The following is a 17,302-nucleotide window of genomic DNA, read 5'->3' as shown; positions in this document are numbered from 1 at the left end:
TAAGATTCTAGAATAATTTAACATGAGAAGTAATTTCAGTAAGTATTTGTAAAACAATATATGCATACTTTATCTTTGTGTATGATGTTTCAGGCAAGAATACCTCAGAACAGTAAATAAATGAATGCCCTGAAAATGCTGAAAGCATGATCTCAAGAATTGTGATTTTTTAACTCCCTTGCTATGTTAAGTGCTCCTGCAAATGGCAGTTTTCATTCTAAATTTATGATTAAACTTAAAGCAAATAACCCTGCTTTATTATCTTAATGCTTAACTAGTGCAAGCCATGATTAATTAGTTGCTATATATTTTTGTATAAATGCTCCTATTGAAGTTCAAAGATAAAGTTCAGAAATAATTTAGCACTCACCTGAAAGTCCTCATGAGAAATCTGGAGTTGAAATTTTGGGTGGGAAAACCAAACACCTCCAGAAAATTGGGGGGAGGGGAAAGGATTGAGTGTGAATTTCTGAAGATTTTTCTGGTAGTCACTGGCTAGCAGCCGCTATCCCCACCCCAAGCCCTTGGTTGTGGGGAACACTACATGATGATATTGTGTCTCTCCTGAGGTATTTGGGCAGGAGGGGTGGTGATGGCAGACAGCATTAATAAAGCTAGGAATAGTGAGGCTAAAGTAATACAAGAGAATGAGAGCCAGTGTGGTGTAGTGGTTAAGAGCGGTAGACTCGTTATCTGGGGAACCGGGTTCGCGTCTCCACTCCTCCACATGCAGCTGCTGGGTGACCTTGGGCTAGTCACACTTCTCTGAAGTCTCTCAGCCCCACTCACCTCACAGAGTGTTTGTTGTGGGGGAGGAAAGGAAAGGAGAATGTTAGCCGCTTTGAGACTCCTTCGGGTAGTGATAAAGCGGGATATCAAATCCAAACTTCTTCTTCTTCTTCTTCTTCTTCTTCTTCTTCTTCTTCTTCTTCTTCTCCCTCTCTCAGAATACTATAGATTTGGGACAAATAAAGGAAAGTCTTTATACAACATAGTTTTATTGAAATGACTGCCAGAAAATGGTGCTGGCAGCAGCTGATTGCCCCTGGCTAAGAGTGGAATCCTATACCTGTTAACCCAGAAAAGTTCCACTCGGTTCAATAAGGATTGCTCACAGTGTGCAAGTACGAGTATGTTTTAATGAGGGTTAAACAAATTCATGGAGGATAGATAGACAGTCATGATAGCTAAATGTCACCTCTGTGCTCTGATGCTGCATACTTCTGAATGCCCATTGCTGTGGGACATACGATAGGGGTAAGAGTGTTACTTCCATGCACAGCACGTGCATTTTCTAGACAGTGACTGTAGCTTCCAATTCTACAAGCTCTCTTGTCATCTTTGACACTCCTGCTGGCCCTTCAGGGGGACAATCGCAGCAGTATGTTTCAGCCGGAAAAAATATCAACAACCTCAGATATGCTGATGATACAACCTTGATGGCAGAAAGTGAGGAGGAATTGAAGAACCTTTTAATGAGGGTGAAAGAGGAAAGCGCAAAATATGGTCTGAAGCTCAACATCAAAAAAACTAAGGTCATGGCCACTGGTCCCATCACCTCCTGGCAAATAGAAGGGGAAGAAATGGAGGCAGTGAGAGATTTCACTTTCTTGGGTTCCATGATCACTGCAGATGGTGACAGCAGTCACGAAATTAGAAGACGCCTGCTTCTTGGGAGAAAAGCAATGACAAACCTAGACAGCATCTTAAAAAGCAAAGACATCACCTTGCCGACAAAGGTCCGTATAGTTAAAGCTATGGTTTTCCCAGTAGTAATGTACGGAAGTGAGAGCTGGACCATCAAGAAGGCTGATCGCCGTAGAATTGATGCTTTTGAATTATGGTGCTGGAGGAGACTCTTGAGAGTCCCATGGACTGCAAGAAGATCAAACCTATCCATTCTCAAGGAAATCGGCCCTGAGTGCTCACTAGAAGGACAGATCCTGAAGTTGAGGCTCCAGTACTTTGGCCACCTCATGAGAAGAGAAGACTCCCTGGAAAGACCCTGATGTTGGGAAAGATGGAGGGCACAAGGAGAAGGGGACGACAGAGGATGAGATGGTTGGACAGTATTCTCGAAGCTACTAACATGAGTTTGGCCAAACTGCGGGAGGCAGTGAAGGATAGGCGTGCCTGGCGTGCTCTGGTCCATGGGGTCACGAAGAGTCGGACACGACTGAACGACTGAACAACAACAACAACAACAACATGTTTCAGCTCCGCCACACCCTTCCCCAGCACAACTCAACCAGTCTCCTTTCAACCAGAAATGCCCTGGGCTAATTTTATATAAATAGAAACTTCTTCATGTGGCTGTCATGAAAGTACCTTTGGGCCAAATAAGTTGTTTGATTCTTCATCATTATATGCACCCTCCCCATCTAACCCACCCTAAACAACATCCTTCGGGAAATTCCAAAATGAGGGTTGATAATCATTGCTGGCATTCATAATTTGGTTAAAGAAGTTTGAAATGTTGCAGAAAATTCTTGCTTGAGGTTGTTCGAATGTCTTTTTAGATAGTCAACAAAATAGCTTTTGTTTTGTCATCAGACGTAATAGTTTTTCTGCTTTGAATCAGTTTTGTACAATATCTGATTATGAAAGTATGTATTCATGTGGAATTTACAGGGCATTTAGTTTCATCTAGTTGCATCACAACTGTGCTATTTTTGTTTATGCATATTTGCTATATATTTCATCACATCGTTTTGTGGTTAACATTAGAAGTATCTTACTTCAGTGAAAAAATAAATGAGGGTACCTAGATTGCACATGTGATCTTCTTTCCTAGATATATGGGCCATTGGCTGCATATTTGCTGAGCTATTGACTTCAGAACCTATCTTCCACTGTCGTCAGGAAGACATCAAAACAAGCAATCCTTTTCATCATGATCAACTTGATCGCATATTCAGTGTAATGGGATTTCCTGCAGGTAATTTAATGTTATGAAGGAGCCCTATGCAAAATCCTTTGATTTCTGCCCACTCCCAATAAATTAGAGTCTTATATTACTGGGTAGTAAAAATGCATTAATTTGTGTACAGTATATTTTATTATACTTCAATAAGTTTTCAAATTGCTTTTTATTGTCAAAGACAAAGACTGGGAAGATATTAGGAAGATGCCAGAATATCCTACACTTCAAAAGGACTTTAGGAGAACAACGTAAGTGCTATGTATCATTGACTAATGGCAATTATGCTTCTAGAATATTATTATTAGGATCAACTTTTTATTGACTTCATTTATATGTAACACGTTGCTTAGTACAAGGGTAGTAAACAATTGTGCTCTCTACGTGTTGTTGGACTACGACTTCCTTACCCTTGACTACTAGCCACACTGCCTGGGGCTGAGGACTGCATGTGGTTACTCTAGGCAGAGTAGTATGAGTCTGTATGATGACGAGCCTTCAATATTCATTCTTCTGTTTTTATGTTTTTTCTGTATCCTGGTTTAAGCTTCAATTCTATCGCTTCCTACTGTTTATAATTTGCATTATTTATGTTGTTTTGTGGTATTCTTAGCTTCCTTGAACCTCTGTTAAAAATGGGATATCAATTAATCCGATTGATAAATGTAGGAATTTTGTGACAAGTCAGTCACCCTGCATTTGTTTAATACACCCCATACCCAATAAATACCAATACCTTTTACCTCACATGCCATAATAAAAATATATACTGCCATATCCATGTTTACATATTTGAATAAAGAAAAGTGATATTCATGAGACACAAACAAAACACCACCACCTGCCTTGCAGTACATCATTTGTATCAGTAAATTAAAAAAAAAACTCAGAAAGTGTTATTTGGAATGTAAATTACTACATGCATTTCTATGTTTTTGTTAATGTGTTACTCTTTTGAAACATGTTTTTCTGTTGGGTTTTTCAGGTATGCCAATAGTAGCCTCATAAAATATATGGAAAAACACAAAGTTAAGCCTGATAGCAAAGTGTTTCTTTTGGTAAGTTACGCTGCCCATCTCATAGTGCTGTTGAGGACTGCTTATTTTGTAAAATAATAAGCACAGTTCCATTTATGTCTATTCAAAAATAAATTCCTGTAGAGTTCAGTTGGTCTTCCTCCCAGGAAATATGTGTATCGGATTACAGGCGTACCCTTTTCTGACAGAAAATGAGCATGAAGATGCACAGATTTGAGCACTGAATACTTTTTAAAATCTGTTTTCTGTTCTTTTATTTTTGGTGTTGTTAATGTTATTGGCCTGATTGACTATTTTTTCAATTAGCCCTAAAGTATTAGGACTGACTAAAAATTAACAAGCCACCAGTTCCATCATCCAAGAGTAAAGAAACTCAAATGTGACATTGCTGGTTGCAATATTAGTTTCTGGTGTGCAGAAGTAAAGTTGCTTTCTTCCTCTTCTTGTGGGATTCCCAGAAGCATTTGGATGGCCACTGTAGGGAACAAGATGCTAGACAAAATACACTTTTGTTCTGAACTTTTTATAACATCTTATTGTAGACACAGGAGAGACAACTAAGTTTCTTTTTCTCCTGAAAAGTCTTTTTTTCTGAATTACAAATGATGCAAATTGAGGGTGTGTGTTACCATGTATTAACCACAATTTTTGTGTTACTATAAAGATAAGCAGCATTCTTTCTGTGTGTGAAATCCTAAGTTTTTCTTTGATTTAGTTACCATTTAATACTTGGTATTTTGGCATATAACCCAGTGAGTGCTATTCATATAAGCTTACTTTCTCCAATATTGTGCTACACAGCTTCAAAAACTTCTCACTATGGATCCTACAAAAAGAATTACCTCAGAGCAAGCTTTGCAGGATCCCTACTTCCAGGAGGACCCACTGCCTACGTCAGAGTATGTCTCTGCTAATCCTTTCCTTCTTTAGAGCTTTCCCCTTCTAGTTAACGGTATATTTGACTATCTGTGTGCCCTGTGAATATATAAAAATAAATATGTCTAATTAGTTCACAAGGCAGAATTTTTGTCTGCCTATATCCCTGAAACACCTACTTAACTACCAAGTGAAAGTATGCTTTCTCCATTCAGTAAGGAATAGGTGAGTGCAAGGGATAAAAAAAGAAAAAACTTACATTTGATCACTTGCCTTTTCCAGGAGACAGTCAGCTTGATGATGCAGTTCACTAACCGGACAGAGATTTCCCTACGAGTTATCAAATTTAGTAAAAGTGAAGAGAACTTGCAAACATGATGAGTTATGCATTATTTACAGGTTTTTCCTCTGAACATAAACTTCATTTTTATACAGCCAGTGGTACAGTCCTACTCTGAAGTAAGTCCCATTGAGTTCAATGGGGCATACTTCCCATAGTTTTTTGGTTTGGTTGGGAGCCATAGCAGAGCATAGTTGGGGGGGAAAGCATTCTATTGGTTCCTATAGTGGGCTTTCTTTAAGCTTATTTGTAGCATGGAGGACATTTTTAAATATAACACATTTTTTCAAGCCTAAGTGTTAGGGCAGTGCAAACCTTCTTGAACAATGCAGCTGCAATGGAAAGCTGACCCTTCACCCGTAAACTGTGGTTAATATTAACTGTAGCTTGAAACAAACTAGCTTATGAACCATGGTTTGAAGTGGACTTGCTCCAAACAAACTATGGTTAAGATTAAACACAGTTTAGTCAGATTTGGACAATATGAAAAGCTGTGGTTAATAAAAAATGGAAGTGAATGTTCCCAAATTTTTCACGGCCACACCATAGGAGAAGAACATGTAAGCCCAGAGGGAAACTAGGCTCATTTCCATCATGATACCCAACATGACCAATGAGTAATCAGAGGTAGCTGAAAATGAAAGCCGCTTCCAACATTTTCACATGCATGCTTGGCGAGGTGTGTGTGTTGGGAAATTCATTAGCCAAAGCTTGTTCATGGAACATTAACTGTAGTTTTGTATTATTTCCAAATGAAGTCATTAAGATTGTAGCACTTTTAAATAAATGCAAGATTGAAGGATGACACCCTCAATGTTTTCTTTCTCTGCCTCAGTGTTTTTGCTGGCTGCCAGATTCCTTACCCAAAACGAGAATTTCTCAATGAGGATGAACCTGAGGAGAAGGGGGATAAGGTATAGTTCAAAGATCACTCTACTAACAGTAAAGAAGAAGAAAATATGGTTCTTTGGCAGAAACACTGACAGAACACAGGGGGTTGTATCAGACACACATTCCTGGTCAAGACTATCCCAGCACAGTGTCATGGGACATTTCTAAAATAAGTAGCATTTTCATGCCTGATCCTTTACAGGGGCATGGATTGATTTATCTTGAACGGCTAATTTAGTAACACATGGCTGGAGGAAGCAATAGAGGATGCTTTTAGCTCTAATCATCTGATGATTATATCTTTCAGTTGATGAGAAATTTCCCTCCAGCCCGTTATGCCCTATATTCTGGGTAGCACAGGGCCTTGACTTGGGTGGTTTTTTGTTTAAGTGTTTTGATTGATTTTCCATTTACAAAAACACATACAACAAGAGGATGTTGGTGTCCACAGACCTTTTATGGTTTCATAAAATAAAGAATGCAGAGTTGACACAAATTAAATTAGTCCAAAAGATTCCATATTCTTTCATACGTTTGGGGTGGCTTCTTTGCACTATCCTCCTGCCACATATATTCAGTGAAGGGCTGCCCGGGCTGCCCAGTGTTGTAAAGTGAGAAGGGAACTGATTTTCCCTTAGCAGCATTCCCTTAAGGGCTAGTTTTTTTAGCTAGTGCTATTGTCCATACTCTTGGCTTACCCAAATTTGATGTTTAGACCTCCAGTAGACCCCCAGCACTTGGCTATTTCCACTCACATAGCCACAAGTAGAAAGATTAGGAGGTTCTTGTAACATGATGACACATCCAGCATCCCCAACAGCTAGTTTAGGATATGCATGTTTGGTCATATATTTTCAGAACTGTTTTTCAACTCTCAGGCCTTAGGTGAAGCTAATTCTTGTCACAAGAATGCCCACCCCACCGCAAATAAACCAACTTCCCCCTTTACCTCTAGTTCACAGGGCTACATTTCAGTCAACTACTTTGATCTTTGGCCAGGAGCACATTCCTTTGGCCATAAACCTGATGAACAATTGCAAACTGTAGTCTTGGCTGGTTGGTCCCATTGAATAGTGACATGTCATCTTTTGCAATAAAAGCACAAACATGGTTTCAATTGTAACTTCTAGCAGTGGTAAAACGGAGTTTTGTATCCTTGGTGGTGGAAATTCCTTTTGCTTTGTGTTGCCTTTTGTTCAGCCTTCTGAATGTAAACAATGAAACCCTTTTATTGCACCGAGAGACATGGGAAAAGAAATTGACACCAAAGCTGTTTATTTTGTGTGTGTGTGGCTGTTTAATTCTTATTCTCTCACTATTAACCCCACTTACTTTATGATATGTAATGCTAGGGAAATCCTACAAAAATTGGGCTCAAGTGTTACATGGGAAGAGGTTGAAGAATGAGCTAGCTTGCCTGTAAGATCCTCTTGCTGTGCTGGAGGGTGGAGCACAGGATGGGGCGGAACAACAGGAGGAAAAGGCAGGTCAGGCCAGCTGCTTCCCCACCCTCTCCTGCACTTCTGTGTCCCAGAACCAGGAGGGAATTGAAAAGGAATGAGCAATGGAAGTTTCTACGCAGGCATAGCCTCTGAGGAAGCTGCTTCACAGGGCTCAGACCTTGGAATAGCTGCCTAGATGCTAGATTGGTGCGTGTAGGTCTCCTGAACTGTAGAAACGACTATATTATCTTTGACAATAAAGAGTTAACTACAGTATCTGCCATGTGCATTCCTTTGGCTGTGAAGCGCCCTTGACAACAGTATTCATAGCCAGTTCAATCTTGTGTAAATTTGTGTGGACTGAAGAAATTGCTAAAACATACTCATCCAAACTCTGGCTTTCCCTCCCATGTGCAATCTTGTAGAATCAACAGCAGCAGAACCAACATCAGCAACAAACAGCACCTCAGCAGCAAGCAGCACCTCAGCAGCAGCAGAACAGCACCCAGACAAATGGAACTACAGGGGGAGGTGGAGCAGGAGGTGGCGGTACTGGGGCAGGTCTCCAGCACAGCCAGGACTCCAGCCTCAACCAGGTGCCTCCAAATAAGAAACCACGCATAGGGCCTTCAGGCACTAATTCAGGCGGGCCTGTCATACCTTCGGATTATCAGGTACGGTTTTTGTTCATTTGGAACATGCTGTAGTGCCAGTTTCAGAAGCTGATAAATATTGCCCTTTGTCACACCTGAGCCGTGTGGTGAACTTTTAGGCTGTAGCAGAGATGGAGAACTCTCCAGATGTTGTTGGACTCCAACTCTTACCCAAGATGCCCAGTGGGTCAGGAATGATAGGAATTATCATCCAACAACACCTGAAGGACCACAGATTTCCCACCCATCTGCACCAAAGTAGTCATGCACCCAGATCAGGTCGCTGTGCAGTTTGTTGGTTTTTTTCCTACATCCTTAACAGCAGCCTAACACATGTGAATTAAGGAGGTGAATTCCACCCCACCCCCATTATGCTGGGAAAGTGTTGTCTGCTAAATTTCAATATTGTTGAGCCTGGAGGGTATGAAAGAGATAGCCGCCTTATATCCAAACTGCTTCATCAAAGGCTGACAGTGATTTGGGGATATGTTGTAAGACACTCATATGACCTAGTTTAGTGCATATTCACTTAGGGTTATGTGAATCATCTCTAGCAGACAGCTAACTCCACATGACCTTTTCAGGGTGTAATTGCAACAACAGTCATATGATAGCATCATCATACAAAACTGGTAGCATATATTAGCCTTCATGAATAATAGTCTTTTCATTAAGTGAACATTGTACCTTTAGATGTGTTCGAAAATTTATGGCTGAGCTGCCAGTGCATGCATTCCTGGAATCAGACTGCAGGGAAGACACTGAAATGTCACTCAAACACTGCTTGAAGAGTTTGGATCTCTGCTTTGATAGCCAGGCCAATTATTCATTCTCTATTTTGGAATCATCTGTAAATTTACATTAACCCCAGTTGGTGCCACAGAATTTGTTTTGTTCTGAAGATATGGCAATAAATAAATCAAATAACTAATTAGAACATCACAAGCTGCCCTTTCAGCTGATAGACTTTGACCTTATTTTTGCTGTATGACTCTGTTGATTCCTTTCCCCCAATCATTCAATTTTGTTCTTTCAGTAAATATTTATATTGCTATAAAAAGAAATACCTCTGGCTTCCAAGTCATGAAAGCTAGGAATAACTACATACAGTAAGCTGTCACTTGCTATCATTAACTGGAGCATCATAATCACACAGAACCTTTTATTGGTTCATTGTCTAAAATAAAACTTCTGTACAGTATAGCTTTTTACATCTACAGTAGCTCCTGTGCAGTGTTTGTGGGACAACAGTATTAACAGTGTAGATTTATACCTTCTTGTTATAATCCCTTAATTGTATACCAAGACCTCCTATGCAAGTTCCACCAAATGATTTCTGCGGATTTCTCCATGCCATGTTCCACATAACTGTAGATAATCCCTGGACATTTGGCCAGGCTTTCTGTGTTAGGGTGTGTGTGAGAAAATTGCACAGGGCAAAAACGGGGAGGCAGGAACCACCCCATTGCATGAGCAGAGTTCTCTGGATCCAACCATATGTTTTCTTCAATAGCAATAATCCAGACATTCTATTGGTAAAGAAAAAAAAAGTGGGTGGGTTGGGGGGGAAGCAGACAGTATAAATCCCTGTCTCGTTTCCCTGCCCAGTGTAAATCTACATGAGAGAAAAGACAGGGATCATCAGCATTAACATTTTGAAAAATCATTTTGGAGCAATTCCTGCCCACCCAAATGTTCTAACGTGTTTTGTGCCCCCCCCCCTTTAGCACTCCAGTTCACGCCTGAGTTACCAAAGCAACATTCAGGGATCTTCTCAGTCCCAGAGTACAATGGGCTATTCTACATCATCTCAGCAGACCTCTCAGTACCATCAGTCTCACCAGTCGCACCGGTACTGAGGAGAGCGCATAGACCGTGTTAGAAAGGAACGAACTAGCAGTTGGCGGACTCCAGCAATATGAAGTTCATAACCATGAGAAGAACCAAAAATGCAAAACTGTGATGCAGATTTTAAAGTTAACAATTATAAAAGGAGAACTTTTATTAACTGATTGTTTTGAGACAAGAGACCTTTTTATCCTTTTTTTGCCATAAAGGAGATTCTTGTGAAGTTTCCCCTCAGCTTGCTTTTGCATGCGTTCCATTGTGGTTACTCGAATGAAACCGTCTGATCCGAACCCAGCACTTAAACTTCTTTAACCTATGGAATTTTTGAAGGATTCCTGGTGCACCTTTCTTGTGTTGTAGTAATTGCCATAAATCTTATCTTTTTCAAATCCCTTTACCAGGATTTTAAAGTTTTGAAACATTGAACTCCCAGGCTTTTCAAGCTTGTATATAGTTAGTTTTTTACTAGGCAAACCCGTTTAGCTATACAGGTATAATGCACCTTTTAAAAGCACTATGTTATTTTCACAGGATATTACTGTTTTGCTCATGGATGTCAAGAACAGCAGATTTTACTGTTCCAGAGTATTTTATTATTCCCTTTTTTATTAGTATAGTTTTCAGATGAGGTCTTTAAAAAAAAGAAGAAGAAAAGAAAAGAAAAATATACAACCCAAGTCTCTGCAGCAACTATTACATGTTAGGTGTTTGGAATGAACACCAAACAGAAGATTACGAATGTTTGTTTTTATTATTCAGATGAGCTCCCATAGATCATTTGCCATTATCTTCCAAGTGGGTTGATCTGAGCTTTGCTTTAAATTGAGGCATAACAGTGAAGTGGAAGGCAAACTCTTCTGTGGCTCCAATAGGACAAGAGTATGCTATGGTGTCTTCTCTAGTAGTTTTTCGTACATGAAATGGTGTCTTCTCCAATGTTTATCTGTTTTTCGGAACTCTGCCCTAGGAGTTTAGCATCAACTAGAAAAAATGCAAACAAGGAGACTGTGCTACTACTTGGGGGGGGGGGCTGTGAAGAGGGACAGAGCATCTTTTAAGTATATGTTTTGCCTTCTAAGTTTTGTTTGTTTCTGATGAAGCTTTCCTTTGCTAAATGTGGATGGTTCTGTAACTTGCAGCAAAAAAGGGCAAAATGTGCTGTGGCACCTTAAGAGACTAGCACATTTGTGGCATGAACTGTTGCCTACTTGCAGGACACTTGCAATCATGAACCTGGACAAGCCATTTTTATTTTTTACTAATATTAACCTTCATTATCCATTTGAAACCAGATTGAATATTGAACTTGTTGAGCAATGTCTTGAAAATGCTTAGCCTTTTCATGTGGGAAAATGCATGTTTTGCCATCTTACCACTGCTGTGATTAACCTAAATTGGTTAAGAGCTAGGTAAGTGAGACTGTACTGAAACAACTGTTTTCCTAATGTCACACATATTGTGGATGTTGGTGTATTGGATAGGCAGCTAACAGAAGAGATGTCAGCTCATCACCAGAGCATAATACTGGAGAGCCATTGGGTTGGATCTAAATATCCACCTATGGAAGGGGTAGGCAGAAACTGACTATCCCATCCTCTCCCCACTAGGTCAGAGCACCCCTGAATATTCTCCTTTGAGGATCATGGCACTTAGCTGAGTGAGGTGGTTCTGGCAAAGGGGTCCGAGATGGAAGAGGGAGTTCACAGAAGCTCAGACAGAGGCATCTACTCATATTTAAAGGGGTGCTCCGAGGGCTACTGGGGAGAAGAGGGGACAAGAAAGTTATAGATCATAGAATTGTTGAGTTGAAAGGGACCACAAAGATCATCTAGTTCAGCTCCCTGCAATGCAGAAATATTTCACCCAGTATGGGGTTCGAGACCACGGTCCTGAGATTAAGAGTCAGAAGCTATCCTTCAGTCCCCTTCTGCCTGGTCACTTTCACAGGTAGATCTGTGTATCAAACTCAGTATCAAGTACCTGTGATCGGAGACCATACCTTGAGGCATCTCCCTTTGTTTTGTTTTTTTAAGAGGCCCAGAAATACAGCTAGTAAAAGCTATATATCTTCTGCAGTTCAGTATTTTGTGATTCTGAGCCCCCCCTGTCTCTTAAAAAAAAAAAAACAGGTTTATTGCCTTTCTGAGTATGAAGATAGGCATAAATTTTGTCAACAATGCTTAGTGAAATGCTAAATGGTGAGGAAGTGGAGCTGGATAGGATTTTCAAGGGTTAAATCTTGAGTGCCCATTAGTGCCTTCCCTCCCCCATCACTAGCAAAAGCAAAATACATTGTCCAACGTGTCTGCTAATTTGCAGTATTTATACAGACTGCAGAATCCAGCTTTTTCTTGTGTGGAATTCAGGTTACCTTGTTGCAGAATGGTTTTAGCTCCTCTGACTTTATTGCACTAAAATGGAAAAGGCATAAACTTTAGAATATACATGCAACACCCTGTATTTGTCATAATAATTAAGAAAGAGGTACAGGGAGGAGCCAGTTATTGATATATGCATTTATAAGCATTTACATGGTATAGCAGGGGGTTTGCAGAATTCAGGCTTGTTGAATCTACTTTAATTTTTACTGGAACCCCAAAATCTATCAGCCAGAGCCATATACAGTAGTTAAAATTAAAGGAAGAGTGCCTTTGAGCATTCTGAGCTTACAAATGTGTTTTCTGTACCAGCACAGGACTGAGCTCACAGTCTTTTCACACAAAAGTCTACTTCTGGTTAACATTTCACAAGGTTAGTGTTGTAATCACAAACTCTTGCTAATCTGCTATCTACATATCTACCAATAGATCCTAATCTACCTTCTGCTACCCCTGCCGTCTAGCAGGAGTTCATGCCTACTCTTGTGTTCTGATCTGAATTGATGTAAAAATCACCAAATCTTTGCACTAAGATTGCAGGAAGCTAACAAGAGGATGGGCCAGTTTTCTTGAGGGGAAAACTATTTTAATTCCATGAGTAATACATTTATCCTATCCCAGGACTGTGTGTGATTCCACTTTAAACTTTAAAAGGTCAGCTGATGTTAAGCTCAGTTGTCTAGTCACTGGCATTGTTCCATTTGCTGTTGATACCAACTGGCTCTCTGGAGAGAGCCAAAAATTAATTTATCATAGCATACGCATAACAGGGGGACAAAACAAAATATAATTCCCCTCCAGCATTCTTTCTTGTATTTTATGCATCAGTTCTACCGGCTCCATGTCTTCCTGCACCCAAGCTAATGTTTGGTGAGCAGCTTAGGAGATTTAACTTTATTTTGATTGGCTTGTGAATTGCTCATTTTCCTCTTCTCCCTCTGTTACTCTGTCCCCCAACCTCCTGTTCATTACAGCCCAGCATCTGCAGCAAGCTCTGTCCAAGTGTGGGTTCCTCTGTGCATGCAGTGTGATGACCTGTGTTGAATGTGCTTTATCACCATGAGCTTCCAGTCCCCTAGAAGGATGGCCATGATCATTGTCTGTACTGACGATAGTTGCAAATTGCTTGCTTGCTATACCCCACTTCCCCATGGTGTCTGTACACACAAATGTAGCTGTGCTAAGTAATACTTTATGGCCTTCCAAATAAGCATTGGCAGGGGAATAGATGAAAGTATAGGTTTACACTTCTGAAATGTTTACTGCACTCATTCTGTATTTGTATTTTGGCTTTTGGGGGCATACCTGGCCTATTGCAGTGAGCTGTATGTGTATAATAAATGAGTGTCTCACGTACTGCAGGGCTAAGGTGAGCCAGCTTTGTTTCAGGGGGAATTTCATGAAACAAAAATGTAATGTAAGACAAATCATATATTCTATGTTATGGAAACACAGAACATGGACACTTTCATAACTGTGCAGCTCTGTCAACTCATTCTTACTAGCATGTGCAGCTTTGACGTCACCTATAATAAGTTTCTCTTTCCTATCTCATCGGCTGTTAGAAGTGGACGTGTAATCGACCTTGGTTGGTTTCTGTCTTGCTACTTTGGGGAACAGTTAGCTGCTCAAGCCTCATTCTTACAATGTTGCTTTTCTCAGCTTTCAGAGAAAAGGAACAAAGAAATAGGATTAGCAAAGCAGTGATGAAATGTATTGGTAGCATAGATTGCATAATGAAGGAAGAATTTTGTGAAAGCTGCAAGTCCTGCACTCTATATCTGTGACACTGTATCTTTTTGGGTGGGGTGGGGTGGGAAGGATGGGAGGACATCCTGAGGTTGGGGAGGTGGAAGCTTGAAGTATTTGATTATGTACGATATTTTATATGAACATAATAAGCTTAGTTCCCCTTCATAATCTTCAGTGATGGTACTTAAGCAACATTAAGCAACAATAACTGTTGTAAGATAAAAGAAACATATTGTACATAAAGTCCATGTGTAATCTATATGTTTTGCCACACAAGAACGATGTGTATTGCTTTATGGGGGGAAAGTCCTTAATGCACTGTTATCTCCTAAATATTTAGTAGTAAATTAATACTATTTAATTTTTTAAAGAAAATCTGTCTTGTGTAGACACTAAAAAGTATTACACAATGTGGACTGAAGGTGTCCCTTTTTAACAGCAGTTTAAATAATGTTTTATATTTGTCATGTAGTATGCTTTTAAAATGGTTTTTAGCTGTATTTCCTCACTGTGGAAGGGTGCCTGCCATAAGTTTTCTTTTATATATAATTTCACACATTCATCTTCTATTCTTGTGTCTTTGTTATACAGTTCTGTGTCCTCTCTTACGCCACTTCAGCTCAACAGTGATGCCCCACATATGGCAGTGTACTTTATAGTGGCTGCTGAGTTTTGCAAAATTAAAATGAAACCCTTCCAAATCCAGATTTGTACTCTCACTTCTTGGGATTTCATGGGGTCCTCAAGCTAGGATAATTACGTTCAAGTCAACAGTGTAGGGGAGTCCTAGAAAGTACACCTCCAGCCCCATTGAAGACATACACACATATACAGGCCCTTTCCTGCTTCTCTCCTTTATTTCTGGAGGTCAGTCATTCTTCCTTGCTGTCACCAAGCATTGATTTCAACTGGCTATGTTGCTGAAGTGAAAGTGTAAGAATCTGGCAGCTATCTAGCAACTGCCCAATATGCTTAACCTTGAACTAGCTTAAGTGGCGCAAATATAGGATAGGATGTCGCTGTGGGAGTCCAGTTCTTGCTGCCACCCAGCTCACCTCTCCTCCTGCCCTGCAGTGGGAGAGGCTCAATACCAAGCCAGAAACGTCCACCGGCTCTGCTGGGCAGTTACAAGAAACTGAACTGTCAGGCTTTGCCCTCATAAAGCATTTACTGTTTTCATAATGTCCCAGAAGACTGTTAAAACTATGCTTTTTGTTCATTACATCATTTTTATTTTTATTTTTTGTTGTAATTAAATTGAATTGCTTCAGTGTGAATTTTTTAAACAAAAATAATATACGTTTGTAATAATAATAAAAAGTTGAAGTCAAGCAGCTGTGTGATGAGACATGTGTAAACTTTGAGCTTCAGTGGAAACAGGATGAATTCCACAGACCTGAACTGTTGTATGATTTAAGACCTTCTAAAATCTGCCTCGGGAATTGTGTGTGCTTGCTTAGGTGCACATTACGTCCCTTCTCAGTTGTTCCTTGGAAGACAGTACCAAAAGATCTTGTGTATGTTGAATCTGTACCTTTCTGCCGAGCTATCACTGCTCATGCAGCCCCTTCACTTCAGTACTATCTACCTATGATTGGGTCCATATGGTCCTGAGGCAGGGTAGGGGGAGAAGACATTTCATGGGCTTAGCCCCTTAGGCTCATGGCACGTCCCCTTGTATAGCATCTATACCTGAAATCTGTGTAGATAAGGTGGTGCTTTCTGAAGCAGGGGCCTGGGAGCTAACTGCAATGTGTCACCCTTTCTAAAATCTAAATATATCATTCCTAGGTTGCCTGCTATGAATCTGCTGTTGGCAGCTTCTGTTCCTGTACGTGTGGCCCACATCTCCCTGCCCTCTCTTTAAAGCACTGGTTCCCCCTGGAGACATGATTATAATGGTTCTGTTTAAGTGTCATGAGACTTGTCTGCATGAAGGCATTGTTTCCATAGTGCCATAGTAAGACTCGTGATCCTTTTCCTGGAAAATCTCTGGGTTCTCCATGCAGGTTTCCTTCCCACAGCACCCTGGTTGCTTGCGTGCAGCTGGAAGTCCTATGATCTCTTTCTGCTTGCTGTGTGTGTGAGAGAGTGTGAAGGAGTGTGTGAATGTGTGCAGAACACAGTTTAAAACCACATCACCCCAAAGGATCATGAGAAATGAAGTTTACCCCTTATGGAGCTATAATTCTCAACACCCTTAACAAACTACAGTTCCCATGATTCTTTTGGGAGGGTGAGATGCTTTAAATGCATAGTGTTGTTTACACAGCCTATGTCTGTATTTGGTTGGGTCAGTCAAAGGGAGGGAGGTGGACGTTGGAGTTTTCAGGGATGGGGCTGGTGTACTCTGATGTTACAGTTTCATATTCTGTTTTTGCAGCTCTTATTTTTTCAGATCTTTTTATACCGTCTAATATTGCTGGTTGTTGCATCTAAGATGATTAGGGGCTGCTTATGCAATTCTGGGGGGCTGAGTCATACTACGTTTTGGGAGGGTGGTCATTTAAACATTTGCAGACCCATGAGGAGAGCCAAGGCAGTCCAGTGTGGGATGGCCACTTGTACTAAAATCCACATAAAGAGCCTAGGGTCAAGATACCTGCTCTTTTGAGGGAAGGCAAGTGGCAAAGAAAACCTTCCCCATCCTGGTGTATTCCAGATGTTTTGAACTATAGCTCTCAGCACCCATGACCATTGGCCTTACTGACTGGGCTGAGGGGCGCTGGAGTCCAACAACATCTGCAAGGCACCAGATTGGGAAAGGCTGAGCTAGGAAGTGAAAGTACTAAATAAAGGATGCTGGGATCTGAGCCGCACTGCTTTGGGGGACTCCTTTGAGAGGGTAAGAGAGACAGAAGCTGGCATAAGGAGCTGTTGGTGGGCAAAAACTGTTATAATAGGCATCTGGAAGGAGGTGTCTGATATGCAAGGAGCACTGAGGATGCTTGAATCCAGATACAAGGAATAGTTTCCATGATTTTCCATGCACAAGATTGATCAGTGTAGGTTATTTGGTATGGATGGTGTGCTCAGTAGAGACCATGTGACGAGAGACTTCTGAACATGAATACAGGTGATATTTAGCAGAACCTGTATAGACTTTGCTCTTGTTTTATTTTATTAACCTACTCTTGCCTTTTGGCCCAAAGGATCCTCATTTTG

General features: G+C 40.6%; 1 protein-coding gene across 5 annotated transcripts in view; it reads left to right on the top strand.

Annotated features, from left to right (window-relative positions):
• CDK19 (cyclin dependent kinase 19) overlaps positions 1–12,106 on the top strand; it is a 72,427-nt gene extending 60,321 nt beyond the window's left edge. For all 5 annotated transcript variants that reach the window (XM_033143601.1, XM_033143603.1, XM_033143602.1 and 2 more), the window contains 7 exons: positions 2,795–2,938; positions 3,102–3,171; positions 3,906–3,978; positions 4,759–4,856; positions 6,009–6,087; positions 7,932–8,180; positions 9,887–12,106. In XM_033143601.1, coding sequence (XP_032999492.1) covers positions 2,795–2,938; positions 3,102–3,171; positions 3,906–3,978; positions 4,759–4,856; positions 6,009–6,087; positions 7,932–8,180; positions 9,887–10,018 — 845 coding nt within the window. In that variant the 3' untranslated portion in view covers positions 10,019–12,106. The remainder of the gene's footprint in view (positions 1–2,794; positions 2,939–3,101; positions 3,172–3,905; positions 3,979–4,758; positions 4,857–6,008; positions 6,088–7,931; positions 8,181–9,886) is intronic.
• Positions 12,107–17,302: the final 5,196 nt, after the last annotated feature.

The sequence above is a fragment of the Lacerta agilis genome, chromosome 3 (assembly GCF_009819535.1).
Source record: "Lacerta agilis isolate rLacAgi1 chromosome 3, rLacAgi1.pri, whole genome shotgun sequence".
Taxonomy (NCBI): Eukaryota; Metazoa; Chordata; class Lepidosauria; order Squamata; family Lacertidae; genus Lacerta; species Lacerta agilis.
Note: the sequence above shows the minus strand (reverse complement) of the source record. Positions and strands in the feature narration are given on the sequence as shown.